Genomic DNA, 26,282 nt, shown 5'->3' with positions numbered 1-26,282 from the left:
TTCCAGGACAGCCAGAGCTGCACAGAGAAACTCTGTCTTGAAAAACTAAACAACCAAACAACAAAGAACAAAGAGAGAGAGAGAGAGAGAGAGAGAGAGAGAGAGAGAGAGAGAGAGAGAGAGTTGTGTCTTGGTGGTGAAGTAACCCTGGTCTAAATGCACACAGTTGCCACAAAGCATGGGGAATGAAGCCGCCCAGCGTCTGCCACTGCCCACACCTGGACACCTCCTGCTCAGTTTTCTCTTCACAGCACTTGCTGTTGATAGTTAAACAGTGCCGCCTGCTCTTCACTGTGTCGAGGTGCAATCGGTCCAGATGAAGATGTGTGTTCACGGGACAGAACTGGGCGAGTTTGGGCTCCCTCTCTTCCTTTCCTCTCCGCTTCTCCTCTCCTCCCTCCTCCTCCTCCTCCTCCTCCTCCTCCTCCTCCTCCTCCTCCTCCTCCTCCCTCTCCAGTCTTATGCTGGGAATTGAACCCGGGACCTTCCAGGCTTTCTACCACTGATGTGCACCACATCCCCTTTTCCTGAGACAAGGTCTTACTAAGCAGCTAGGCTAGCCTTGAAACCTCTGTCCCCCTGCCTCAGTTTCCCAAGTGCCAGGATTATAGACGCGCACTACCACACCTGCTTTTTATATCTTCGGTGGTAGCTACTTTAGTTAAATGTTTCAGTTATTTTGTTGTGTATGTGTGTGCATGTTTATGTGCACATGTATGTGTGCACACATGCATGTGGAGGCCAGAGATTAACATGAGCTCAACACCTGAGTTCTGAGACAAGGTCTCACTGAGCCTGGCGCTTACCAGTGTGATTCAGCTGGCTGGCCAGCAGACCCCAGGGGGTCCCCTTGTTGCTGCTGGAGGGATTACAGGTGTCTTTTTTTTTTTTTTAAAGAAAATCAAGCATACTTTGCATATATATCCAAGTTCTGCTTCTGTGATTTTTTTGTTTAACTTTTAACATTCCATCTTCCTTGAGGAAGCTGGGCTGAGGTGTGGCCTGGTGGTATAGGACTCAGTGGGCATGCATGAGGCTCTGGGTTCACCCCCAGTGCTGCCGAACACCCCAGGCATTGCCTCCGACATCCTCTGTTGTCTGTGATCCACTGAGGCATGCTGTACGGTTCAGGAGTTCCACAGCCATTGCTCCACCAGGCGCTGCTTCACAGTGGAGCCTGACTGTGTGTGTCCTCATCTGATCTTCTTGAATTGTAGCCTGTGTCATGTGACAAAGCAAGTGTCCTATCTTACCCCTTCCTTCCTTTTTAGAGGGCATAGACACTTGGGACCGCCTGCCTCTGCAGCACTCAGTCCTGGGCACATGGAGTGAGTGGTACTCTGACCTCAATCCTCCCGTCCCATGCAACCCACGGACTGTGCCAGCGCTTCATGGGGTCACCCACGAGCCCTGAGGTGACCATGTGGACACCCTCTTGCCGGGTGCTGACCACAGGAGCCCTGACACCTTGAGTTCCAGCTCTTGTCTGCCACTTTGCTTATCTACATACATTTTGGGGAAACTTAGAGGAACACTTTAGGGTGTGGTCCGGGCTAAGACTGTGTCAGGGGACCCTAGTTACTGAGGCCACAAAAGACAAATAGGAGGGAAGGCCTGCACTGTTGATTAGGGTCCTCATGTCACTTGAAGGTGGTCCCATGCCCCTGGAGAGGAAACTCAAGTCACTGAAGAGGGGCCTGTGTACCCTGGAGGGGGGGCCTGTGTCACTAGAGGGGGGCCTTGTGTCCCTGGGGTGGGCCTGTGACACTGGAGGGGCGCCTTGTGTCCCTGGAGTGGGGCCTGTGTCACTGGAGGGGGGCCTTGTGTCCCTGGAGTGGGCCTGTGACACTGGAGGGGCACCTTGTGTCCCTGGAGGGGGGCCTTGTGTCCCTGGAGGGGGCCTGTGTCCCTGGAGGGGGCCTTGTGTCCCTGGAGGGGGCCTGTGTCCCTGGAGGGGGCCTGTGTCCCTGGAGGGGGCTTGTGTACCCTGGAAGTGAGCCTTGTGTCACTACCGATGAGAACCCCCATCACTGTGGGGGAGTTTCGTGTCACTGAAGAAGACAGACCTCTGTTATTGGAGGGGAGTCTTGTCTCAATTACAGGGAGTTCCAAGTTACTGGGACAAGTCCCTGTAATTCACCTCATGTGGGTGGGGTAGGAGTCTTGTGTCACTGGATGGATAGACCCTTGTCACTGGGTAGGTAACATAGATGTCACCAGCCACTTCCACGGGACCCCAGAGCTCCAAGACACTCTTCTTTTTCTGTGGTGGCTCGCTGGCATCTACACTGCCTGAGGATAGCATGTGGCTGGGGGAAGCATGCTTTGACCTCCCGGGCCTGGCTGGTGCTCGCTGTGCGCATGCTCTGCATCGGAAGGAATGACTCAAACCACGTCCAGGCTTGAGGGTTCACCCTGTACCTGAAGCTCGGGCAGGCCTGATGACCAGCAGCTCCTGCAGACGCTGAAGGTCGAGGGCCGGGAAGGTGAGACCCCAATGCTGAAAGCCTTGCCTTTCCCCAGAGGCTACCATGCCTCCTCCTCCTCTCGGGTCCACAACTGATAGTCCAATGGGCAGGTGGCCTGCTGCAGGTCTGCAAGGAATGGACTTGGATCCTCCACAGAGAATTCTCTGATGCAAAGAACAGCCACGGTGGACTTGGTCCTAGTGACAAATCAGGCAGAGATAGGGCAGGGCAGGTAACCTGTCTGAGGCACCGCTGGACAAAGGTTCCAAAGTGTATGCCTGTATCTGTGGGTAGCTGGCCAAGTCCTGTCATCTGCATGCTGTGAACATCTGTGGGGCTGCTTATACCAGGAGCTCAGAGTAAACAGGCCAAGTCCAGACAGGCTGTACAGATGATGGGGGTATTCAGGTCCCCAGCTCCAAGCAGGTGGCCCAGGTGTATCTGGATAATCCTTCCTGTGGTGCTGAGGAGACATGGGTCACAGGGCCCTGGAGGAAGTCACTCCATGCACAGCCCCTTGTTCTTGGCTCAGGGTTCAGACCCTAAGCCAAGCCCCTCCCCACCATTGGGGGCTGCATTGAAGAGGGTTTGGGAAAGCGCTATGCCCTCAGCAGAACTTGTCCGGGACCCAGGGGACCTACATAAGCTTTGATCTTAGGTAGGGGAGCAGAGCTTTTCAGTATGGGGAAACTGGGGTATAGGTCAGGCCCAGGTGACATTAAAGGCTGACATGTTTTTATTGCTTACTCAGAGCAGTCCAGTACGGTGGGCATCCTTGGTCACACGAGACCCTCACTCTCATGAGCTCCAGGCCTCATGGTGGGAGGTAGCAGACCTGATCTATACTGGGTCCCCGGCTCCAACCTCTGTCCCACCTGCCCCTTCTAGCCTGGCAGGACTTCCTAGCTGGTGGACCCTGGGTAGAACTGCATTTGCAGGATGGCTCACCCTACCTGTAGAGGACAGGTGGGTATTCCTCTCCCCTCTGACCAGGAGCCTCTCCATCACCTATGGAAAGGTGTGGAGACCAGTGGCCAAACAGCCTTTTGTATACATTTCTTGGGGGGGGGGTTCCCTGGAATGGACGGAGGGAGACAACCACAGTGGTCAAGGACCCTGAGAGAACAGGAGGCTTCTTGGAGAAGGCAAGGCTTTCCCTGAACGCTCTTTTCTGGAACCGTGCATGGTGAAGTCACTGGGATTGGTGAGCACCTAGCACCAGCCAGCAAGGCCTGGCTAAGTGCAGGTCTGGGAGCACTGCCTCTCCCTGGGGGCCCTCAGAGGGAGCCTATCAGAGAAGAGACTAAGCTCTGGGTGCTATCCACCACTCTGTGGGGTCTTTTTTCCTTACTGTTCTGAAGGCAGTGTCTGAGAACCAGGTCCAGGGTGTTTGGTGACAAGGCTGTGGAATGGGGGACCTGAAGGCATCAGGTGTGACAGAATGACCAGATAGAACAGGTGACTTGACAGGCCTGGCAGAGCCACCTCTCAACCGCCTAGGAAGTACTGTGTGTCAGGATGCTGGGGAAGTGTGACACCTCAACCCCCTGTCCTTGACCTATGCCCTCCAGCAGGCCACTCTCTGGTCTGCCTATACGTTAGATATTGGGTTGCACCCAGCCTGAGGTGGCCTCCTGGTCCTTCCACACCTTTGCCAAGTAGTGGAGAGGCTCTTAACCCCACTCAACCATTACTGTAAGATGGCCAGGGGTTGCCTCCTGGTGGCAGGATTGGGTTATGGGATGTGACCTAAATTGGGTAAGTGCGATGTAGAGACCCAGGTGGCCCCCAGATATTTTGGACTCTGGGCTAGTCAAAGGTGTAGTTATGGGTTTGGGGCATGGATATGGGGGGGGGGCAGGGCAGGGCCACATTGGGTCCAGCTGCACAGGCAGGAGTATGTGCAGGCGCCTTCCTGTCCTATCCCCATGGCCTTGGCCTTCCTTCCTCTTGCGTCTCAGCTGGTCCCCATGTTCCCAGGGTAGGACAGTGGCTGAGCTCATGAGGCATGTGAGGGGTCAGTCTGGCCAAGCTAACACGCATGTGATCTGAAAGGTAAATTGTTCTGCCCAGAACCTTCCAGGCAGCAGCATACAGTGTCTGCCTAGCATACAAAAGGGAGGGAGGGAGGGCTGGGAGAGGCCTACATCACTTACATCAGCACTGGCCGCTGGCCAGCCTTACCCATTGCATTCTGAACATCGCCTGGAACCATGGTCCAATCAGGGCCCTGGGGGACCTGCCCTACTGGCAAGGCACACCTGCCTGTTTATGGGTACCTTCTCCTCCCCTAGTGGCCTGTCCTGTGTCACCAGGCAAAGGGGATCTCAGGCAAGTGCTACTCTGGCTTACCTCAGAGACTTTTCTCCCCTGAGGTGGAAACCAGCTGGAAGGGCCATTGTGTTTGTTTTTATTGGCTGCCCTGACAACTGGGGTCAGAAGGTTAAAGTCACTTCCATGGGCTGACACTGAAGAATGGAAGGGCCACCTCTGGAGGCTGTGGGGAGATCTCCTAACCCTGTCTGCAAAGTCTCTTTGGCCAGGCATGGTGACTCAGCTGCAGGCCTGGGGGAGGAGCAGGTGGGCAGGTTTGGGGTGGCTCTGCCAACTGCAGGTGCACTTGCACCAAGTCTGGTCATGAGACACAGCCAGTCATTACCCCAACATGGTTCAGTTCCCTGAAAATCTAGGAGGCTGGGAGGGCAAGTAACCGGAGTGAGAACTCACTTGCTGAGGGCTGACACTAGCATGGGAGTGGAAATGGCCAGCTCCCTGGTGTGGGCCACCTCAGAGGGTCAGGAGTGGTACCACGCAGCTGCCCTGGGGATCTGAGTGGCAGTAGATTTGGGTGCAAGTAGCTGAGACTACTAGAAATCTGGATGAAGTGTTTGGGACGCTCACCCCCATAGTGAGGCCCTACTGCTGTGTGAATGTGGCTCTGTGAAGCCGAGTTCATCCCATCTGCACACTAGTGAAGGGTGCTGATTCCTGACCTGGGAAACACCCTTAGCCAATTGCTGAGATGGAGCATGGAGGACAGGGTGTCTGTGGGGATGGCTGGAGTGGGGGTGCCTGTGAAGTGGGCTTCTCCAGACCATGACTCACATAGGATTGTGTAGGAGGCCCTACTGACCTCAGCAGGGCCAAGGCCTCAGTGTGGTTGGTATTTAAGCACTTCCTAAGACACCGTGAGAACAACAAAGCCATGCACAGTTTTTGTTTTATTCAATGTGTGGAATGGGCGAGGTTGTGCCAGTGCCGACGGTGGGCTTGATCCTAGGGTGGGTAGGGCAGTCCTGTCAGTGTGCCCTAGCTGGGCATAGTTTCCAGATCTGTGCTCCCAGAGCCCCTGGCAGACAGAGGTGGGAAGCCTGTTCAGACTTCCCACTGCTCTCTGACCCCTCCCGGCTTCCTTCTTTCTTTACACTGAGGTGTGGGGTTTTTGTTGTTGTTTTGTTTTATATGTGTGAGTGTTTTGCCCGAACGTGGGTCTGTGCACCATACCTGTGCCTGATGCCCACAGAGGTCAGAAGAAGGCACCAGATCCCTTGGAACTGGAGTTACAGATGGTTATGAGCTGCCATGTGGGTGCTGGGAACTGAACCCAGGAAGAGCAGCCCCTGCTTTTATCCACAGAGCCAGCTCTCCAGTCCCAGCTCTAGTCTCATGGCTGTGATCTGTGGGTAATGTCTATAGAACAGGCTTTCGGTAGAGATAATGGTAGGGGACACACATGTGGAGGCATGCATACGTGCACCTGTGTGATGAACATATTCTACATGTGTTCACATGCTGGATGTAGACGGAAGTTTCTGTCTGGCCAGCAAACACCTGGAGTCCTGGAGACACCGAGTTGTCTATTTTAGGCATATTTTGTTTGTTTTCCAGTTTTTCAAGACAAGGTTTCTTTGTGTAACAGACCTGGCTGTCCTGGAATTAGCTCTGTAGACCAGACTGGCCTCAAACTCACAGAGATCCTCCTGCCTCTGCTTCCCGAGTGCTGGGATTAAAGGCATGCCACCACTGCCCGACTTATTTTAGGCATATTTAAGCACAGCACAATTTGGTGAAAATTTTCCTGGGGATAATTAATGCAATCCATGTGCACAATAAAGCTGAAATCGTGAGTACATCTACACTCTTTGTAAGGTATACGTAACATCTCCCATAAAGATAAGGTCTCTAGATGGACAAGCTCATGATAAGGGTCTGGGGGAGGATCCTGTGTGGTCTTAGCCACACAGGAAACACAAAGGTCACTCGACTATTAACCACACCTGCTCACAGGTTACTCGTCCCTTCCTTTGAGGGAACAGCCCTGTGTGTTTAACATTCCTGGTCCCCTAGTGCGTATCTGTGAGCACAAGGGCCTCTGTGTCTCCCACACTCCCCCGTTTTTATTTCTTAAAGAGAAAATTGTGGCTGTAATAGAGACCAAGGCTTAATGCCATGCCTGCGTGGCTAGTCCAATACAGGCAATCTTAACAGAATTATAAAATAGCTAATAGAGGACCAAGGAAAGGGGAAAGCCATCTTAACCATGATGGTCATTCGAAGGTCACTTGAGAGATTTTGTTTATCTCCTTATGCAGATCATTAACTTGACCATCCATAGTATGAGAGAAATCTGACACATCAAAGCAGTACATACTAGGAAACTATTGACAACCACCAATATGCTTGAGCAACAAATATCTAAGGTGCTCTATTTTGTAAAAATGTGATTCCTAATCCTCTCATCTCTTGACTAATTTCTGCTAATATTTTTGCTGTAATAGTAGTAGTTTTACTAATCATAAGGCCATATTTGAAATTTCTCATTGTATTCCAGTAGTTACTCTTAAGACTGGTAATTAAAAAAAAAAAAAAAAACCCTAAAAACAATGCTTAGCATAGCAAAGCAACATCATACCATCTCCTGTTAACCTATTATAAAAAGGCATGGCTTTTATCCCCCAGGACAAAAAGCATTTGGATTCTGCATCAACAAGTTGAGAATTAACATGTAATTCGGTCAGTAGTTCTGTCTCCTTGTCTCTCCAAGTTGTGAGATCTTACCTTGGTGGGTTTGCCTTCTACCTCCAGACACTTCATCGTCCAGTAGTCTCTGGGATGCTGTTCTGGTCAGATGCATCAGAGTGGGACCCTTCTGAGACTGTGTTCATTTTCTGGAAAAACACAACTATAACCTCACTTGGATGTTTGAACCTCAGGCCCTTTCCACTGATTAATTTCTGGGATTTTCTAATTAACATACACTTTAGGCTGTGTCTCCTTTGAGCAAAATGCTTTGGGGCAGTAGAAGAAGCATTATCTTTTAAGATAAAAAGATTTAAAGTTAGTATGGCTAAAAGCAGCATAGCATGTGGGGCTGTAGGTGAATGTGTATATCCCTTTTTATTTTTAAAATTTGCTGTTTAAGTATTTGATGGTGTCGTTCCACAATAGCTTGACCCTGTGTATTATAAGGAATTTCAGTAACATAATTAATATTCCATAAATTGCAAAATTCTTTAAACCATGCTCAGAAAAGTAGAGCCATTATCAGCTTTCAGTTGTAATGGGATCCTAGGAAGGAAATGCATAAAGAGCCATTTTGAAAAGTCAAGTTCCAGATATGACACAATGGTATTTTCCCGGGTTCCCCAGGGCCCCATGCCATGCTTGCAGCCATGCTCTGCAGCCAGCGAGTTAGGGGGAGGCACCATGCATGCTTGTACTGAGCCCTAGCACACGTCTCTACCTGACAGCAGAGAAGGCCCCAGACACGTACACCCAAGTTCCAGATGTTAGGCTGATGTGAGAACCACCCACTACTAATTATGCACTAGGAGCTTGGGATACTGTGTAAACTATGCCTTTAGTAGAGGCTAGGCTCTCGCAAGCCTCCTCTAACTCCTGCCCTTGCCAGAGCCTGGTCATTTATGTCAGACCTAGGCAAGCACAAAACTAAATAGCAAACAAACCTATTTAATTAACGATGGTTATTAACATCTAAAGATTTAAACCTAAGGCTATTTACATAAGATTTGGGATCTTCAAAATTCAGGGCAATTTTAACTCTCATGTGGAGAAGACTCTCTTGCTAGGTAAGAGGGTGCTTAGAAGTACCTGAGAAATAATCACAGAAAATCCCGGAGGAGAAAACAATTGCTTTCCCAGACAAGCGTCGAAGTGCCTACCGTCTGATACTGTAAACAAAACAATATCGTGAACTTTATCAAAGTATAATAGTTCCACGGAAGAAGAACTTGCTGGAAGGTTCTAGTTTACTACATTTTGCAGACATTCTGATATAACAGATTCTCAGGCTGTACCAAAAATAATTTTAGGTGAAAACTTCAAGATCGGCAAAACCCAGTTTTGGGGCAAGATTCATTTGGGGAGACACTGGCCCCTCTTCCGTTTCTGTCTCCAAGCTACTTACCTCCCACTCATCCCTACTTCCCGTTTGCTAGACTCTGTTCCTGAGGACCTCATCCCAAATGTTTCCCTCTCTCTACTCCACCCTCTCCACACCCACAACCCCTCAGCAATGCTCCTTTTCCCTCATAAGCTGGTCCCCATTCCCAGTGCATCTCCATCCTGCGTGTGCCAATTCACACACAAAATCAGTTCATGTTGAGCCTCAGTCTTCCTTCAGGATACCCATTATGGGTAGGGATGTGCAAACTGAGGCTCCACAGCTACCCATCATGACTAGAAGACTCTGTCCTCCTTGGTTCACCCAAGTAAACTGCCACCTGAATTGAAATAAGCAGCAGAATTTGGTTTTTGAAGACCCATTTCTGTCTCTCAGATTGGAACAAGCAGTCTGACAGCATGGCCTGAGTTGGCCGAACAGTGCTTCCGTGTGAGCATGTGGCTGGAGGGCTCTGAGTTCCTGCCCTGCCCAGACCTGCCAAGATGTGTCCAGCAGGGACTTTATTATTTTCTTTTATGACTCTCTTGAGAGGGCCCCAGTAATATATTACTGCAGTATAGCTTGCAAAATAGGGATTTGACAACCCCTTCTCTTTTGGTGCCCCTCCTCATTTACACTATAGACCAGGCTGGCCTCTAACTCACAGAGATCCACCTGCCTCTGCCTCCTGAGTGCTGGGATTAAAGGTGTGCACCCCAGCTACACAATGCTAATTTTTATCCCCCCTTTCATGGGATCTTTTTATGTTAGTGCCCATGTGTTTCCAGTTTTCAGATTCCTGGTTTAAGAAATCAGTGACTGAATCCACAGTCACTTGGACAGTGTTTTACTCCTCTGGATCTTAAGGAACACCACAGTAACTGTATAAAATGCTTTGCCTCAAGGACCGAGAAGAACCCATTCTATTTGACTCACTTACTGTCCCAACTCCTTGGGTGAGAGACTGACCTCCTACCCCCTGTTTTTATTTAAAGAAAAAATTTCCTGCCTTCTCTAAGAGTTGAGCCCCTCACTGGGTGCCAGCTGTGGGGTTATGCATTCCTTTCTCTTAAGGAACATTGCTGGTTCCCTAGTGCTTATCTGTGGGATAAGGACCTCCATGTCTCCCACACAGCCCACTGAGTGTTTCTTACCAACCAGCACCTCAACACAGCCCTCTGTGGCCCTGGCTGGCTGGAGGTCAGAAGGGACCCTCAGAAAGGCCAGTGGCCTCGATGGGAGACCAGGGCAAGCCTGCAATGGAAGTTGAGCTTGGCCCCTTCCAAGGTTGCTTCTACCTGGCACATGCCCATGCAGCCTGGGGGTAAGCAGGGGGCGAGCCTTTGAAGACTAGGGGCCAGCTCCAGGCTGCAGGGCCATCAGTGGGCCCATGAATGCAGGTAGCAGTGGGTGTGGGAGGAGAGAGTGCTGGTACCATAGTGGTACCAGACAGAGAAAGGAGAGATGGCTCACCATGGCAATAGTGTGGTCTGAAGGGGCTCAGTGCTTTCTGGAGGTGTGGAAGGTGCACAACATGCTCACTCATGTCCACCCTGTTGTGGATTCTGCACTTACTCACATGTGACACTCAGGTGTGAGCACACAGTGCCATTTGTATGGTATGGAGTCGTTCATATACATGCATGCAGGGCCACCCGTATACAAGGCACATACATGTACAAGGCACACACATGAGGGACACCCAGAAACCCTGCCTGTCAAGGCCACTGGAAGGGCATTGGCTCAGGATGTGGACTGGCCCCATGAAAGTGGCTGCCTCCTGTGGACTTTTAGCTGCTAGCTGTTTGCCTTGCCATGGTGTTACCACGTTCTGCTTTGCTGGCTGCTCTCTTCGCTTGTTCCTTAGCCCTGCCTGGTCTCTACTCTAGCTCACAAGCACCCTCTTATCTCTAGGTGTAGAGTGGGAAGTATTCACAGGCACCCAAGTAGAAATTCCAACCTGAATCTCTTGGCCTTCAGGTTCACTCTTCCTCCAGGCAGCCCTCCCAGATGCTTTGTGAGCCGAAATCCCTGGCAGAAGCACAAGGCCCTCATCTTTGCAGAGTCTGGGTCTTCCCAAGTGTGACAAAGTGACTCGGTGGCTGTCAAGACTCAGCACTCAAAGGTGCTGGGTGCTCTAGACTGTAGGGGTTTAATGAGGATAGAGAAGACCTCTGGGGAAGAGGATGATGACTCAGAGCCTGTGTGCTGAGGGAGGGCAGGCCCAGGAGGCAGAGCTGTTCCCCAGCACATGCCTTCCCGTTCAGTGGACACGCTGGGCTGGCCCCCTAAGCCAGCTTAGTCACACAGCTGGCTTCCCCCAGCCACTGTCTGCTAAGGAGCCCCAACTTAGAAGCTCAGCAAGGAGCGGGTGGGAGTGGTGTTCTGCTGTCCTAAGTTCCTTGGTTTCCCCATCTGAGATGTGGTGGCTTGTTTAGATCAGGGGCCAAAGAAGGGAGGAGTTTCTGCTGCCCAGGTTGGAAGCAGCACCAAGGGACCTGGGGACAAGCAGAGGTTTGAATATGGGGCACTCGGCTGTGCAGCTGAAGCAGGGCAACTTCTCAGCACCAGCAGGATCCCTGCACCTTTGAGAACTAGCCCCTTGATCTCCCTTGCCTGCCGTGCCTCGGTGTTCTAGCCCCAAAGTAGACAGAGTGGTAGACAGGGTCCAGAGACAGGAGTGTGGATCTTATTTTTTTTTTTCAATAATTTTTTTATGTGTGCAGATGTTTTTGCCTGAATGCATGCCTGTGTACCATGTGTGTGCCTGGTGCCAGCGGAGTCCAGAGAGGGCATTGGATCTCCTGGGACTGGAGTTGGGGTGGTTCTGATCTACCATGTGGGTGCTGGGAATTGAACCTAAGTCCTCTAGAAGAGCAGCCAGTGCTCTTAACTGCTGAGCCATCTCTCCAGCCCCAATAGTGAGTCTTTATATGGTGTAAGACCCTGATATAACAGAGAAGTGTCCATGAACCTTGGAACTGGGAGCTGAGCCCACACTGGCCACTGCACTAGGACTGTAGGCTCTGGCTAACAAGGCCTTTTCTTGGTCCGGTGGTTTAAGGCCATGTCCAGGTGCTGGGTCAGAGCAAGGGGTCACGTGCTGAGGCTGAGAGGAGGCATGTACTCTACTTCCTTGCAGACGGCGCCCCACTCAGTGAGCTGTCCTGGTCATCCTCCCTCGCAGTGGTAGCAGTGTCCTTCTCGGGGCTCTTCACTGTCATCGTCCTCATGCTGGCCTGCCTGTGCTGTAAGAAGGGCGGCATTGGGTTCAAGGTGAGGGCACAGGATCCTTAGGGCCTGTTATGTCCACCCACCACCCAGCTCCCTGCCATCCTGGGGCTGCCGTGATGACTGGTTTTTCTGGAGCCGTCTGGGACCAACTGAAACCCTGGTCTGGTATCCCACAGCCTCTCTTTTGGGGGCTCCTGGGGCCTGCTACCCTGCCCCTCATTAAGGGACCCCTCTTTGTAGACATGGCCTCACGCTGTCACATTCCAGCACCAGGTCAGGCTTGTCCGTGTCCAGTGGGACTGATACGGCTGTAAGGAACCTTTAAGGGCTCTTGAGAGTGCTCTCACTCATGGTAAAAAGACCCTTAGGTCTCTGCTCACTGAGTCTCAGGGAAGGTGAAACCACACAGACACTCTTCCCCAGCACCCACACCATCATTTGGGAGCTCCCCAGCTTGGGCAGCTTCTGCTTAGAGAACATCCATCAGGTTCCAGACACAAGGGCACCTCTTTGTAGCTACAGCAGCGGTCCTGTTTGTGGCCTGTCCACTGAAGGCTGTGTGCCCTTCACTATAACCTCCCTAGGACTCCAAGCTGAGGCCTCCACCCTAATGACAGAGGCCCAGGGGCATCCCTGCATCCTTCCAGCCCCGTGGCCCAGGGGCATCCCTGCATCCTTCCAGCCCCGTGGCCACTCCTGTCCTCAGGTGACTCTGAACAAGGAAGGCAGGACGGAAAGTGGGTAGCATAGGGCTGATCCCCCAGAGTGCCACCAGGGGCTGAGGGGGCTACAGCCTCCTGCCAGCACACTGAGGCCTGGCCAGAGCCCTCGCCATTCCTGCACCCACGTTGGGGTTTCTACACTGCAGAGGTCAGGGTGGGAGGAGGGCTTGTATCTTGGGGGGCACCTCCTACTGGGTGGGGTGACCTGCACCAAATGCTGTTATCCTTTTGTAGCACAGGCTCCCAGCCAAACTGGGGAGCTGAGGACCTGAGCAGTGGGCACTGTGGTGGCTCCCAGAGGCTGTAGGTCTGCACTGCTCCGGTGCCCCCACCCCAGGGAACAGTCTCCTGACCACAGGCGGGACAATCAAGGAGAGCTGTTTTCCTGGAGGACCTTGAGGGCAGAGCCTCGAGGTTGTGGGGGTGGGGATGGGAGCCCCGGGTGCCGCTTTGGCGGCCATTGTGTAGCAAGCCCCTCCTGGGGCACCGAGAACAAGGCCCCACACAAGCATTGGTCCCTCCTACCCATGCCCTTCTCACCTCCTCGGGAACATGGTGCCCAGAACATTCCAGCACCAGTGTGCCTTGACTGGAGGGTCACTGCCTCCCACTTCCACAGTGGGTTCCCTGCTGGAGCTCTTCTGAGCAGGGGCTGGCAGCCCCAATGCTCACTCTGTGCTACCTGATCGCCCGCTGCGCTGGGGGAACCCGGCTGGCTCTCCGGCAGGGGAAGGTAATAGCTGGAGCCAGAACTGATGCAAAGGGGGAGGTGGTCATCACAGGCCCAGGTGTGTGGGACTAGAGAAGACTCTAAGGTGGCCTTCTAGGCTCTGGGGAGGGAGAGTTGCCTCAGATGTTGGTGGCTCTGTTCTCAGAGTGCAGACCTGGGCTAGCCACCAGGAACATAGGGCCACCCCCTTTACAGAGAGGCAAATGACCTAGAAACAAAAGAGGTCTCCAGGGTACGTTTAACTGTCTGTCCTCAGGGATATGGCCTGGAGTGGGCAGCCAGGCTCTAGTTGGTGCCTGTCCTCAGAGCCTCAGGTCCCCACCTAGGGAGGTGCGGGTGGGCCAGCATGACCGGGAGACTTGCCCAGTGCTGAGGACAGGCTGGCCTTGTTTCCACTCTGTCCCTGTTTTTGTTTGTTTGTTTGTGGTTCTAGGCAAGTGCTCTGCCACTAATCCTGTCCTTGCTTGAAACTAGGCTGTGGCCATCCCAGACTAACTCTGCTTGGAAGGTGCTCTAGATGCAGTGGGGTGGGGGTGGGGGTGGGGGTGACCTCTACTTTTCAAAATAGCAGCCTGTCCCAAGAGTGGCTTCCAGGGGTGTCCAGCTGCAGGCTCTCAAGGGGTCTCAGTGGTGGTAGTGGTATGGTGGTACCATGGGCGAGGGTACACCACTGCCTAGAGGCAGGTGTAGAGATGGTGGTGGTGAACAAGTCCCTTGGTTCCTTGCTCCCTGTCCAGCTAGGGATGGGGACACCTAGTTACTTTTCCCAGGCATGAGCAATGGAGGCCCTGACCATGAATCTGCTCCAAGCCAGGAGGGGACCACTCATGGGGTCCATGAAGGGTGGCTCTGCTTCTTTGCCTTGACCTGTGTCTTTAGTCCTTGCCCCCCGGCAGGGCTCCGCCTGGGGGCAACAGCTCCACCTGAGGCTGATGCCTTTGACCCTCCCCGGGGTTGGTGTCCTGGAGGAGTCAGGGCCTATGAACAGGTGTTCGGGGGCCTTCCAACAGGGGGACACGCTCTAGCTCTGTGATGGTCCAGTTGAGTTCTGGGAACTGGGCCTTTTACATCCTGTCACGCCTCCCTGACCCTCTATGACGCCTGCTTGCCCACCTGTGCTGGCCCAACCTGCAGGAGCTTGAGAATGCTGAGGGGGATGAGTATGTGGCCGACTTCTCGGAGCAGGGCTCCCCGGCCGCAGCTGCACAGAACGGCCCCGATGTGTATGTCCTGCCCCTCACTGAGGTCTCCTTGCCTATGGCCAAGCAGCCGGGGCGCTCAGGTAAGTGGACTTGTCTCCCTCCACTATGTCTTGGGGTCAGCAGGCTGTGGAAACCTGAGAATTTGGTTCTGGGGATGGGGTGTATGCGGTGGAGGCCAGGGCCTCTTTGACTGCATCTCAGGCTGGGCTGTGTTGGAAGGTGCATGACCCCCCTTCTGGATCTGGGGGCCAGCTGTCAGCAGGCTTGAGAGCAGCCTCGTGCCGGCCACTTCTCCACCCAAGGGACTGCCATGAGAAGGGGCAGAAACCGGGGCGGGTGGCCCAGCACACTAGTACTGGGATTTATTGGCCCTTCTCTGCGGTTTCCACCATACTTTCCCTAGACTCCTGCTGCCTTGTGCCCAACCCACAGGGACGTAGCCTCATTATGCCTGCCAGACGGGCCTGCCCACACAGCTGAGGGAGGAGGAGCCGCAGGAGGGGTCTGGTCCCACCTGTCGGGCAAGTGTAGGCAGGGCTCCGTCCTGTGGCCCCTTTGCCCTCTGCCTTCCTGGCTCTGACTTCCTTCAGTCACTCCCCTCTAAGCCAGTCCCCTCCTCCTCCAGGCTCTAGAGGTGACAGGTAAATGGCTGAGTTTTAGAAGCCCAGTTCTGCCCTGGTCAAGATGGTCCCTTGGGACTATGGCTATCTTTCCAGGCTAGAAGTTTCAGCCAAGGGCTGTCCCTGGATGTCCATCTGATGGCTCCAGGGACACCGAGGAGGGAGTCAAGCTGAGAATGCTGGCCCTGAGCTCTCATCACTGCGATAACAAGTAGGCCACTCTCTCCACCTCAACCCTGGGCCAGCCCCACCAGGCTCACAATACTTCCTTCCCATCAGGGGCCCAGCCTCCATCAAGGGCTAGGGGTCTTAGTACCTGTTTGAGCCAATAGAGACGTCAATAGGCTCTCCAGCCACCAGCCTGGCCCGACGCTGCATGCATATGCCTGGGGCCCACTGAGCCTGATAGGGGAGAGCTCAAAAGTCAGGCAGGCCGGGCAGTGGTGGCACACACCTTTAATCCCAGCACTCGGGAGGCAGAGCCAGGCAGATCTCTGTGAGTTCGAGGCCAGCCTGGTCTACAGAACAAGATCCAGGACAGGCACCAAAACTACACAGGAAAACACTGTCTCAAACAAACAAACAAACAAACAAACAAACAAACAAACAAAGTCAGGCAGGATCCAGGCATGGAGGTCCATGTCATGAACACATTTGTTCACTGTCTTAGAGGTCTGCAACTACCCCTAGCACCTCATAAGAGGCAGGCAGGCTTGGCCACACAGGGGCCTGGACCTTCCTGAAGGCCTCACGTATCACCTAACTGTAGATGCTGCTAGGAGTGGAGCCAGGGGCTCACAGGAAGCATTGCTACCCTGGATTGGTCCTGGACCTGTTAGTCCAGGGACAAGGGTATAGCTGAGACTCTACACATCCTAGCTGGCCCCCACTCCTTGGAGACAGAGGACAAGGGTGGACAGGGACCCAGGTGAGGGCAGAGGTCATGCTTTCTCCATTGTTCAGCTCTGTTCAGCTCTGGGGGAGCATCTTCTTACAAGTTGGGAGAAATTTGCAGTGAGGATGGGTCATCCCCCCCTCCCCCGCCTGAGCCTGAGCCCCCCGTCTCTAGCTGCTAATGTGCAAGCATTCTCCTGCCCCTATTGCTATACTGGTATCCATTGTCTGGACCCTGAACCTGCTCTGGGATAACCAAGGTCCTAGAGAGCCCCAGGGTGGAAAACAGGCATCCAGACAGACTGGGGTTCAGAGCATAAGTCCTAGGACACAAGGCCCAGTGAGACTCTCCCATGAATTGGGCACCAAGCCGACATTCCCTGAGTCTATTAGTCCCTGAGGGCTGCCTGCTTCCCCTGGGCCCTCCCTTCTGACTCTGGCCTTCTGGGCTATCAGCGTGGGAGCAGAATTCAGGGAATCTGGGGGGTATGAGTGGGTGCAATGGGTCCCAGCTCTTTCCCCTCTGCCCATACTGACCCTTCTTCACTGACTTCACCCAGCCTGGCCTACAGGGAGAATGGGCCCAGTGTGTCCCGTACAGGGCTGTGCCAAGCAGCCCCCAACAAAGGCGCCTTTGGTGTGACTGGTGTTTGAATGCCAGCCTGTGGCAGGGGTAGGGGGGTGGGCCGCTCTGGTGTCTTCCCAGGCCTCAGCACCAGCTTCTTGCCTCATCCAAGACTGCCTTCCAGGCCCTGCTGTCTGGGCTTGGCTTATTCCTGTGGCTCTGAGTACACTTCCCCAGGCTTGGTCAGAAATATGCCTGGATGTGGATTGAGATCTACGGCTCTGCTTACAGCAGTCACCCCAGAGCCTAAGAGACACTGGCCCTTGATGGCAGCCCTCAAATGTGGCCTCCACTTCAGCGGAGCCTCCCTGGCTGGGGGCCTTGGGGTAGCTCCCTGGGCCCTGCAGAGCCTGGGAAGGAAGATGAAGAGGTAGCCTAAGTTACTGAGTCTCCTGTTTTAACACAGTGCAACTTCTCAAGTCCACGGACCTGGGCCGGCACAGCCTCCTGTACCTCAAGGAGATTGGCCACGGCTGGTTTGGGAAGGTAAGCATACCTCAGGGTGCTGGGAATAGCAAGGTGTGTGCTTGTTTCTCCTGGGAGTCCCCTGGGGAGGGGCTCTTTCTCACACATACCCCTGACTAGACTGTGCACCTGAGTACTCCTTCCTCATTGTGGACCCCAGAGAGTGAGAAAAGTGGGGGCCTTGAGGTGGACCCAGGCTGAGCGTCCCAGCCAGAGGTCTTGGTGGCAAGCTGCACAACCACCCCAGGCACTAGGAGCCAAATGGCCTTTCCTACGGAGACTAGAAGGGGCCCTGGTGATGCCTGTCACATCTGGCAGGTGTTCTTGGGGGAGGTACACTCGGGCGTCAGTAGCACGCAGGTGGTGGTGAAGGAGCTGAAGGCCAGCGCCAGCGTGCAGGAGCAGATGCAGTTCTTGGAGGAGGCACAGCCCTACAGGTGGGTGTGGTGGCGGGGGAACTGGGCAGTTGTGGGGAGGGGGGTGCTCTGCTGGGGCCTGGCTGCCCCATCCTGCCCTCCAACTTAGATGCTCGGGGCTCTTCCAGGGCCTTGCAGCACAACAACCTGCTTCAGTGCCTGGCCCAGTGTGCGGAGGTGACCCCCTACCTGCTGGTTATGGAGTTCTGTCCGCTGGTAAGTGGCAATCTGTGGGAGGCAGCAGTGACTCTCCCGGGTCCTGTTCTAACCGGTTATCCTGAAGGGAAGTGGGAGGCCTCCCTGAACGGGGGTAGGGATGGGAGTGGGGCTTTTCTCCTGCTGTGCCTCTTGGGACCCTCAACATCCCTAAAGTGGAGTCCTGGTAGTCCCTGCCCTGCGCCGAGGCCTGCTTGGAGAGGGTGAGCCAACAGCAGCAGGGGCCACACTGGGTGCTTGGGCAGTTCAGCACGAGGGCCAGCCACTGGGCTCACACAGCTCCTGGGGCAGAGCCTGAGTTCTGGGTCTTCTTGTTGGCTTTGGGCCCCTTTACATGCACCGTTCTGAAGCTAAAGCTGAGGCTGCTATTGGAGACCACTGCTCGGGCTGCCAGCGGTCCTCAGGCTGCCAGATCCAGGTCCTCTCGGGTGTGGGCTGCACAGCTAGCATGTCACCATGTGCTCTCTCGGCAGGGGGACCTCAAAGGTTATCTACGCAGCTGCCGGGTGACAGAGTCCATGGCGCCTGACCCTCTGACCTTGCAACGCATGGCCTGTGAGGTGGCATGTGGGGTCTTGCATCTACATCGTCACAACTACGTCCACAGGTGAGGGCTAATGCCACCACACAGGCCATTGGTCCCCCAGTGCCTTGATCCTCAGACAGAATGCCTTTGTATGAGAAAGTCATATGGCAATCCCACTTTTGGGGCCTCATGAACTGAGTTCATCTACATAGCATCCAATAGCTACTCTGCAAGGAATTTTATAATTCTTAAAACTGTGAAGACTAGCTGGGCGTGGTGACTCACACCTTTAATCCCAGCACTCTGGAGGCAGAGGTAGACAGATCTTGGTGAGTTCAAGTCCACCTTGGTCTACAGAGTGCGTTTCAGAACAGCCTGGGCTGCCTCAAAATAAATAAATAAAAATTTCAAAGACTGAAGTTTGAAACTCACTTTGTAGACAATTAAACGAAGAAATCCGTACTGTTTACTGTAGCCACACTTGGGCCCCACACTCAGCCCCAGCCTGTTTTCCTATGCCATAAAGGGGGTGGCTGGGCTGGTCCTGCAGTGGGAGGGCGGCTCTGCCCTGCCTCTGGTGGTCAAAAGACAGGCCAGGATGCCCAGCCTCCCGTGAGCCGGGCCGCGTGCTGGAAGAAGTGGCGATGGACGAGTGGCCCTGCCAGCCGCGACGCGGTACAGGCCGTCCTCCCCAACAATATCCTGGTGCTGAGTGATGACACAGTGTGACTCCAGCATCAGTGATTTTGTTGAAGAGGGCAGCTGCCAGCCTCCTGCCCCGCCTACGGCCTAGCCCCAGCTGCCCCAGCCATAGGCATGGACCCAGGCCACCCCAGCCTGCAGCTGTCCCCTGGCATAGTCCTCCTGGGGTAGAGGCAGGCTCCAGGATGGCTCCATCTTCACTCGGAGACCCTCTGCATAGCAACAGTATGGCAGATGCAGGCATATCCCATACCACTCTGTAATCCTGTGCCCCAAACACTCGTGTGGCCTCCAGCCGGGCAAGCCCATGAAAGCTGTCATCCCAGGACCCTCTGTGACACTCTAGGCCTCAGTTTCCCCACTAATTCTAACCTCCTGAGGACTTTGGCGGTAATGTGGTGTAGTGAGGTTGGAAGGGTGATGGTCCCAGAAGGGCACTACAGACACACAGGACCTCACTGTATGGCTTGGGGCCCCCTAGGGGCAGATCAGGAAAAGGATTGGAAGGGGCTGGAGTTCTAGTGTTGGTCAGGCAGCACCTTGCTGGGAGTCCTTGAGCATCTTCCAGCCTTATTTTCACGTGCATTGCCATGTTCAAGGTGCCGTCCACACAGGCCTTCCAAGATAGCCAGTGCAGGGTGTGGAGCCAGGGCTGGAGCACAGGCAGGTGGTCCTCAGACATCCCTTCCTGCCTGCCTGCCTGGCTACGCCCAGGAGCCAAATCACCCTGCTGTGGGTAAAGGACCCGCAGTACTGGACACCCCCAGGCTGGCAAGCTTTGTTGACATTGCCTACCACCCTGCAGTGACCTGGCCCTGAGGAACTGCCTGCTAACGGCTGACCTGACAGTGAAGGTTGGCGACTATGGCCTGTCACATTGCAAATACAGGGTGAGTGAGGGCAGGCGGAGCCTGTAACGGGTGCCTGTGGACTGGAGTTAACTCTCATCCTGTCCCTGTATGCTGCAGGAAGACTACCTCGTGACCACTGACCAGCTGTGGGTGCCGTTGCGCTGGATCGCACCAGAGCTGGTGGACGAGGTGCATGGCAACCTCCTGGTGGTAGATCAGACCAAGACCAGCAATGTGTGGTGAGTGCAGGTCTGGCTGTTGGGAGGGCCCAGGGATGCTAGCGGCTCTGTGGTGGGGATGCTGGCTTTCAGCTCTGCCTCCTCTTCCAACATCCCACTTTCTTCCCTGGCTAGGGAACCCAGGGAAAGTGTGCTCATGACTGCCACCATGTGGCCTTGTGAGGTCGTTCATGGGCTACTAGTTCCAACTGTGGCTGTCCCTGCAGGTCCCTGGGTGTGACCATCTGGGAGCTCTTCGAGTTGGGTGCACAGCCCTATCCCCAGCACTCGGACCGGCAGGTGCTGGCTTACGCTGTCCGAGAGCAGCAGCTTAAGTTGCCCAAGCCCCAGCTGCAGCTGACTCTGTCTGATCGCTGGTGAGGAACCCATCCCCCACACCCACACCCGGACAGGCAGGACAGAGGGGCACACAGGTGGCTGAACTCTACAGCTTGGGGCTGGTTGGTCCAACTCTGTATGGCTTCTGGGTCTCTGCAGCCTGAACAGGCATGGGGGATCCCAGGGAAATACCCCACCCTAGACCCCTTCCCAGGCTACTGGGTCTGCCTTGGGAGATTGCCTTAACTGTCCCCAAAGTACCCTGAGCATGGGGGAACTGACTATCCCTGGAGGGTAGGTTATACTCCTGGCCAGTGTGCCTCTGGATGTGGCCAGGGCCACCCATGAGGGCCTCCCGGCAGGTACGAAGTGATGCAGTTCTGCTGGCTACAGCCAGAGCAGAGGCCCACGGCCGAAGAGGTCCACCTGCTGCTGTCCTGCTTGTGTGCCAAGGGCACCACAGAGTTGGAGGAGGAGTTTGAGCAGCGCTGGCGTTCCCTGCGGCCAGGTGGCGGCACGGGCCTGGGGTCAGGTTCCACTGGCCCAGCGGTTGCTGCTGCCGAGCTCACCGCTGCCTCATCTTTCCCACTGCTGGAGCAGTTCACCAGTGACGGCTTTCACGTGGACAGCGACGATGTACTGACAGTAACTGAGACGAGCCACGGCCTCAACTTCGAATACAAGTGGGAGGCTGGCTGTGGCGCGGAGGCATTCCCACCCCCGGGGGCGGTGTCTAGCCCAGACTCCGCAGCATGTCTGCAGGAGTTGTGTGCACCTGACAGCTCTCCACCGGGAGTGGTGCCAGTGCTCAGTGCCCACAGCCCCTCAGTGGGCAGTGAGTACTTCATCCGCCTAGAGGGGGCAGTGCCTGCCGCTGGCCATGATCCAGACTGTGCCGGCTGCGCTCCCAGCCCCGAAGCTGTGACTGACCAAGACAATGATTCAGAGGGCAGCACCACCACTTCCCTCGTCATGGAACCACTGCTGGGCCATGCACCCCCCGTCGGGGGCCTGTGGGGCCCCTGTGACCACCACTCATGCAGCAGGCAAGAGCCACCCTGCCCCTCACGCTCACCCTCTCCTGGGACCCCGATGTTGCCAGCTGAAGACATAGACTGGGGTGTGGCTACCTTCTGCCCACCCTTCTTTGATGACCCATTGAGTGCATCTCCCTCTGGCAGTCCTGAGGCCCAGGCATCTCCCAGCGATGATGAGGAGCTGGAGGGGGGGACAAGGAAGGCTGCTCAGTGTGGACACTGGAGCTCTAATGTGTCAGCCAATAATAACAGTGGCAGCCGAGACCCAGAATCTTGGGATCCTGGCTATGTGAGCAGCTTCACAGACAGCTACAGGGATGGCTGCTCCAGCCTAGAGCAGACTCCACGGGCCTCCCCTGAGCTGCACCAACCCCTGTCCCAGGAGGATCCCAGAGAATCCCTGCCTGGGCTAGTAGCAGCCTCCCCTGGTCAGGAGCTAAGCCGCTGCTTCAGCCTGCTCCCCTTGTGTCCTGCCAAAGGCCTGGCACCTGCTTCCTGCCTGGCCACACGCCCCTGGACAGAGGCAGCTGTAGGTGGGGGTGATAACCCCCAGGTGGAACCCAAACTTGCCCAGGAGGCTGAGAGCTCTGCTGAATCCCAGCTATCCCTTCCTTCTGTCCCTTCCCCATCCCATGAAGGAGCCCCACTTCCTTCGGAGGAGGCAAGCGCTCCTGACAGCCTGCCTGCCTCTCCTACACCCGCTGCTGGCAGCTGGGTGGCCGTCCCTATGCCGGCCCTCACTCTGGACAGCTGTGGCAGTTCTCTGGGGCAAGAGGCACCTAGCAGTGAGGACGAGGACACCACTGAGGCTACGTCAGGAGTCTTCACCGACCTGTCCAGTGATGGCCCTCACACTGAGAAGCCAGGCATAGCACCAGCCTTACGCTGTCTGCAGAAGCAGGTGGGGACCCCTGACTCCCTCGACTCTCTGGACATCCCGTCCTCAGCCAGCGATGGTGGCTGTGAGGTCTTGAGCCCATTGGCTGCTGGTCCTCCTGCTGGGCAGCCCCGTGCCATGGACAGTGGTTATGATACAGAGAACTATGAGTCTCCAGAGTTTGTGCTTAAAGAGGCACATGAGTCTAGTGAGCCTGAGGCCTTTGGGGAACTAGCCTCAGAGGGTGAGAGCCCAGGGCCCGAGACTTTGCTCTCTGTCTCCCTTGGTGGCCTCAGCAAGAAGAACCCCTACCGAGACTCTGCCTACTTCTCAGATCTAGATGCTGAGTCTGAATCCACCTTGGGCCCTGAGAAGTGCAGTGGGGTCCAGGACTCCCAAAAGGAGCAAGACCTGAAGAGCCCACCTAGTCCAGGGCATCAGTCTGTGCAGGCTTTTCCCGGGCCTGAGGTGCCCAGGGAGGACCCAGACACTAGCCCCAGGGAGCTGCTGCCCCCAGCACAGCAGCAAGAGGAGCCCTTGCCAGATGGCCATGGGCCAGAGCCTCTTGGGGCTCAAGGCCCAGTTGAGGTGCAGCCTGTGCCTAGCCCTAGTCATTCCAAATGTTTCCTGCTGACCTCAGTTCCAGTGAGCTCAGAAGGCAATGGCATGGAGCCCCAGGGTCCCCCAGGACAGTTGTCAGGGCCAGCCCAGCTTGGGCGGATGGGAAACCCTAGCACACCCAGATCCCCGCTCTGCCTGGCCCTGCCTGACCACCCTGGGGCTTTGGAGGGCCGGCCAGAGGACGAAGAGGACAGTGAAGACAGTGACGAATCTGATGAGGAGCTTCGATGCTACAGTATCCAGGAGCCCAGCGAGGACAGTGAGGAGGAGCCAGCGGTGCCTGTGGTAGTGGCTGAGAGCCAGAGTGCCCGAAATCTGCGTAGCTTGCTGAAGATGCCCAGCCTTCTGTCTGAGGCCTTCTGTGAGGACCTGGAGCGCAAGAAGAAGGCTGTGTCCTTCTTTGATGACGTCACGGTCTACCTCTTTGACCAGGTGGGCTGTTGCTGTGGGAATGCACAGGGCTGGGAGAGGGTGGGCAGCTCAAGTCACACAGTGCTCTGCCCCTCCAGGAGAGCCCCACCCGAGAGACTGGGGAGCCATTCCCCAGCACGAAGGAATCACTCCCCACGTTCCTGGAGGGTAGCCCCGGCTCACCCAGTGCCCCTGGCCTGCCGCGGCGAGCTGACCACTTGCCCGACAGCTCCACTCCTGAACAGGGTGAGCCAGGTGTTGGGGGCCAGATCGTGACATCACTGTCATGGGAGGCTGGGTTCAGAATGTGGTATCACCTGAAGTGGGGCTGGAGGTGGAATAAGGGAAGTGACTCTGTGGCCTGACTTGCAGGTAGTAGGTTCGAATGGGATGATGATTTCCCGCTGGCGCCGGGCAAGGCTGCTATGGTGACTGCACTGGACCCTGCTGACCCTGTCCTGGCCACAACTACCACGGCAGCTGCACCCCTCTCCCGTTTCACCGTGTCTCCCACACCTGCCTCCCGCTTCTCCATCACTCACGTATCTGACTCAGATGCCCAGTCGGTGGGAGGTGAGTGTGGTAGGGCTGAGGTGGGGTGGAGCGACATTGTGGATGGGCATCTGTGAGAGGGGTCAGCAGGGGGGACTTGGTGGCCCCTGGTCTGCTGGACATTGCCCTTTTAACAGTGTTTGGCTCCTGGCCTCTGGGCGGACACTGTGTCCAGGTGCACTGGCCTCCTGCCTCCTGGGTCCCAGAACCTGCCCACCCTCTGCCCAGTCTACCCTCCACAGCAGGCTGCTGGCACTCATCTGCCCTGCTCCGCCCCACCATGGCCTCCCAAAGCTTGCTAGAACAATCCCAGCATGGAGGTCTCTACCCCTACTGCCATCTACTGGCATACTTTTGATCTGAGGTTCTTGGTAGGTAGGTGTCCCCGCCAGGACTTTACCCAAGTGGTGGTACCACAGCCCACCCTGTCAAGTCATGTGACCCCTCCACTACCTGCACCAGGGCAGGCCCCTCTCTGCCAGGTTTACCTCCTATAGCCCACCCAGAGTTTTGACAAGTACTTCCTGTCTACTTCTTACCCCTGCATACCTCTTCCCGTTGCCCTGGCTGTGGTAGGTAGCCTTGAGAGAAGGACTTGTCACCCTCATCTCTGGCACAAGGAGATGACTACATGACCATGACCATGTCCTCTTTGTTTGGGCCTCAGTTCCCATGTGTACAAGGACACGGCGGGCATTTGCTAAGCATTGCTGGCCCTGGAGCTGTGTGACATGGGAAGAGAAATGGGCCCATCCCCCACACAGGTCTACCACATTGAACAGGCCTGTTGGTGGGTCAGGCAGTTGTGGGGGTGGGTGGGTGGGTTTGGGTGTGTGAGAACCTGTGTCTGGTTACCTCCCCACATGCTCACATAGCATCCCCTTTACCAGGCCCAGCAGCAAGTGCTGGGGGCCGATACACAGAGGCTTGAGACCCAGGTAGTTCCACCCTTTGGAGGCTGGCGTCACTGGAGCCCCTGCCATCCTATCCAGGCAGCAGCAAGGATGGTGACTGGAAATGAATGGGGACCATCGGCACCCCCCAACACCCTGGAGAAGCAGGTGGAGGAGAGGCCTGTATCTAGCCATGGATGTGTTGGGTCGTGTACCTCCTCTGTGCTGCCTGACGGTAGATGTGTCCTGTGTGGACAATGGGGTTTGCTGCCAGCCCTGGACACACCCACAGCCTGAGGGCCCGTGGGTGTCCGTAAGCATATACATACACACTCAAGAAGGGCCCTCTGACTCCTAGGTGGCTCTTCACTCCTGGACAGACTGCCCCCCCCAACCCTCCCCTGCAGCCACTCTTCCTAGATGGCTGTTGGTGAACTGGCCTCAGGCCAGGATCATGCAGTCCGAGGGCCTGCATGCCCTGTTGGCTACATCCTGCCTTGTGTTCAAAGGATACTTGGCCAGGTTTCAAGTTGGCTTTAAGCCTGCAGGTCCCTTCTGGGTCCCCCCACCTTTCTTACCTGGGTCTAGGTTTGCTCAGAGCAAGGTTGGACCCCTGGGCTCCAAGCCCTTATCTCAGAGTCTGTGGCGGTTCCCCTTCACTGCGTCTGCAGAGGCCTTCCCCACAGGGTCTGTCTGGAGTGTTCTGGCCTAGGTCCTGCCGTGTAGCAGAGGCTTCCAGGCCGCAGCCGGACTGCCCCAGAGATGCCCTCTACAGACAGGGTAGTGTGGGAAACACTCCCTTACAGAGAAGTGCCCTGCCCCTACCCTGGCCAGAGAAGAATAGGGTATACCCTACAGCCACTGTGGGGCTCCTGCCTGCAGGCAGGGCTGGGAGGAAACAGGGCTAGGGTGGGCTGTACAGGGAATATTTTTGTAACTTGCTGGAGTGAATGGAAATGGGGTGATTCTAAGTTATTGTTGCCAAAGACATGTAAAGTATATTGTTGCTTTGGGGGTGGGGGCAATGTTATTTGTTTTGTTTTGGTTTTGTTTTTAGTTTGAGGCTTAGGACGCTGGTGCAATGATTTTCTTGTTCCTTGTTTTTTAAGAGAAACCATGCTAAGAAAAAACAGCCTTTGTGCTCAGTGTTTTCTTTCCTGTCTGTAGCTAACACCCTCAGGGAGATGACAGATGGGGAACCTAGCGGTCACCTCTGTTCCTTCACCCCTTCAGTCCTCTCCTATCCCTCAAGAAGGCTGT

At 55.3% G+C, this 26,282-nt stretch overlaps 1 protein-coding gene across 2 annotated transcripts in view; it reads left to right on the top strand.

Moving 5' to 3' along the window:
- The window catches only part of Aatk (apoptosis associated tyrosine kinase), a 31,551-nt gene extending 5,471 nt beyond the window's left edge, over positions 1–26,080 (top strand). Inside the window, exons 2-14 of one of the 2 annotated variants that reach the window (XM_036197158.1) lie at positions 12,014–12,147; positions 14,692–14,839; positions 17,305–17,384; positions 17,682–17,800; positions 17,908–17,995; positions 18,469–18,602; positions 20,029–20,113; positions 20,192–20,313; positions 20,520–20,669; positions 20,994–23,598; positions 23,676–23,823; positions 23,950–24,150; positions 25,020–26,080. In XM_036197158.1, coding sequence (XP_036053051.1) covers positions 12,014–12,147; positions 14,692–14,839; positions 17,305–17,384; positions 17,682–17,800; positions 17,908–17,995; positions 18,469–18,602; positions 20,029–20,113; positions 20,192–20,313; positions 20,520–20,669; positions 20,994–23,598; positions 23,676–23,823; positions 23,950–24,150; positions 25,020–25,060 — 4,055 coding nt within the window. In that variant the 3' untranslated portion in view covers positions 25,061–26,080. The remainder of the gene's footprint in view (positions 1–12,013; positions 12,148–14,691; positions 14,840–17,304; positions 17,385–17,681; positions 17,801–17,907; positions 17,996–18,468; positions 18,603–20,028; positions 20,114–20,191; positions 20,314–20,519; positions 20,670–20,993; positions 23,599–23,675; positions 23,824–23,949; positions 24,151–25,019) is intronic. The other variant, XM_036197157.1, reaches the window with a different exon arrangement.
- The last annotated feature ends 202 nt before the right edge of the window (positions 26,081–26,282 follow it).

This window comes from Onychomys torridus, chromosome 8 (genome assembly GCF_903995425.1).
Source record: "Onychomys torridus chromosome 8, mOncTor1.1, whole genome shotgun sequence".
In the NCBI taxonomy this organism is placed as follows: domain Eukaryota; kingdom Metazoa; phylum Chordata; class Mammalia; order Rodentia; family Cricetidae; genus Onychomys; species Onychomys torridus.
Note: the sequence above shows the minus strand (reverse complement) of the source record. Positions and strands in the feature narration are given on the sequence as shown.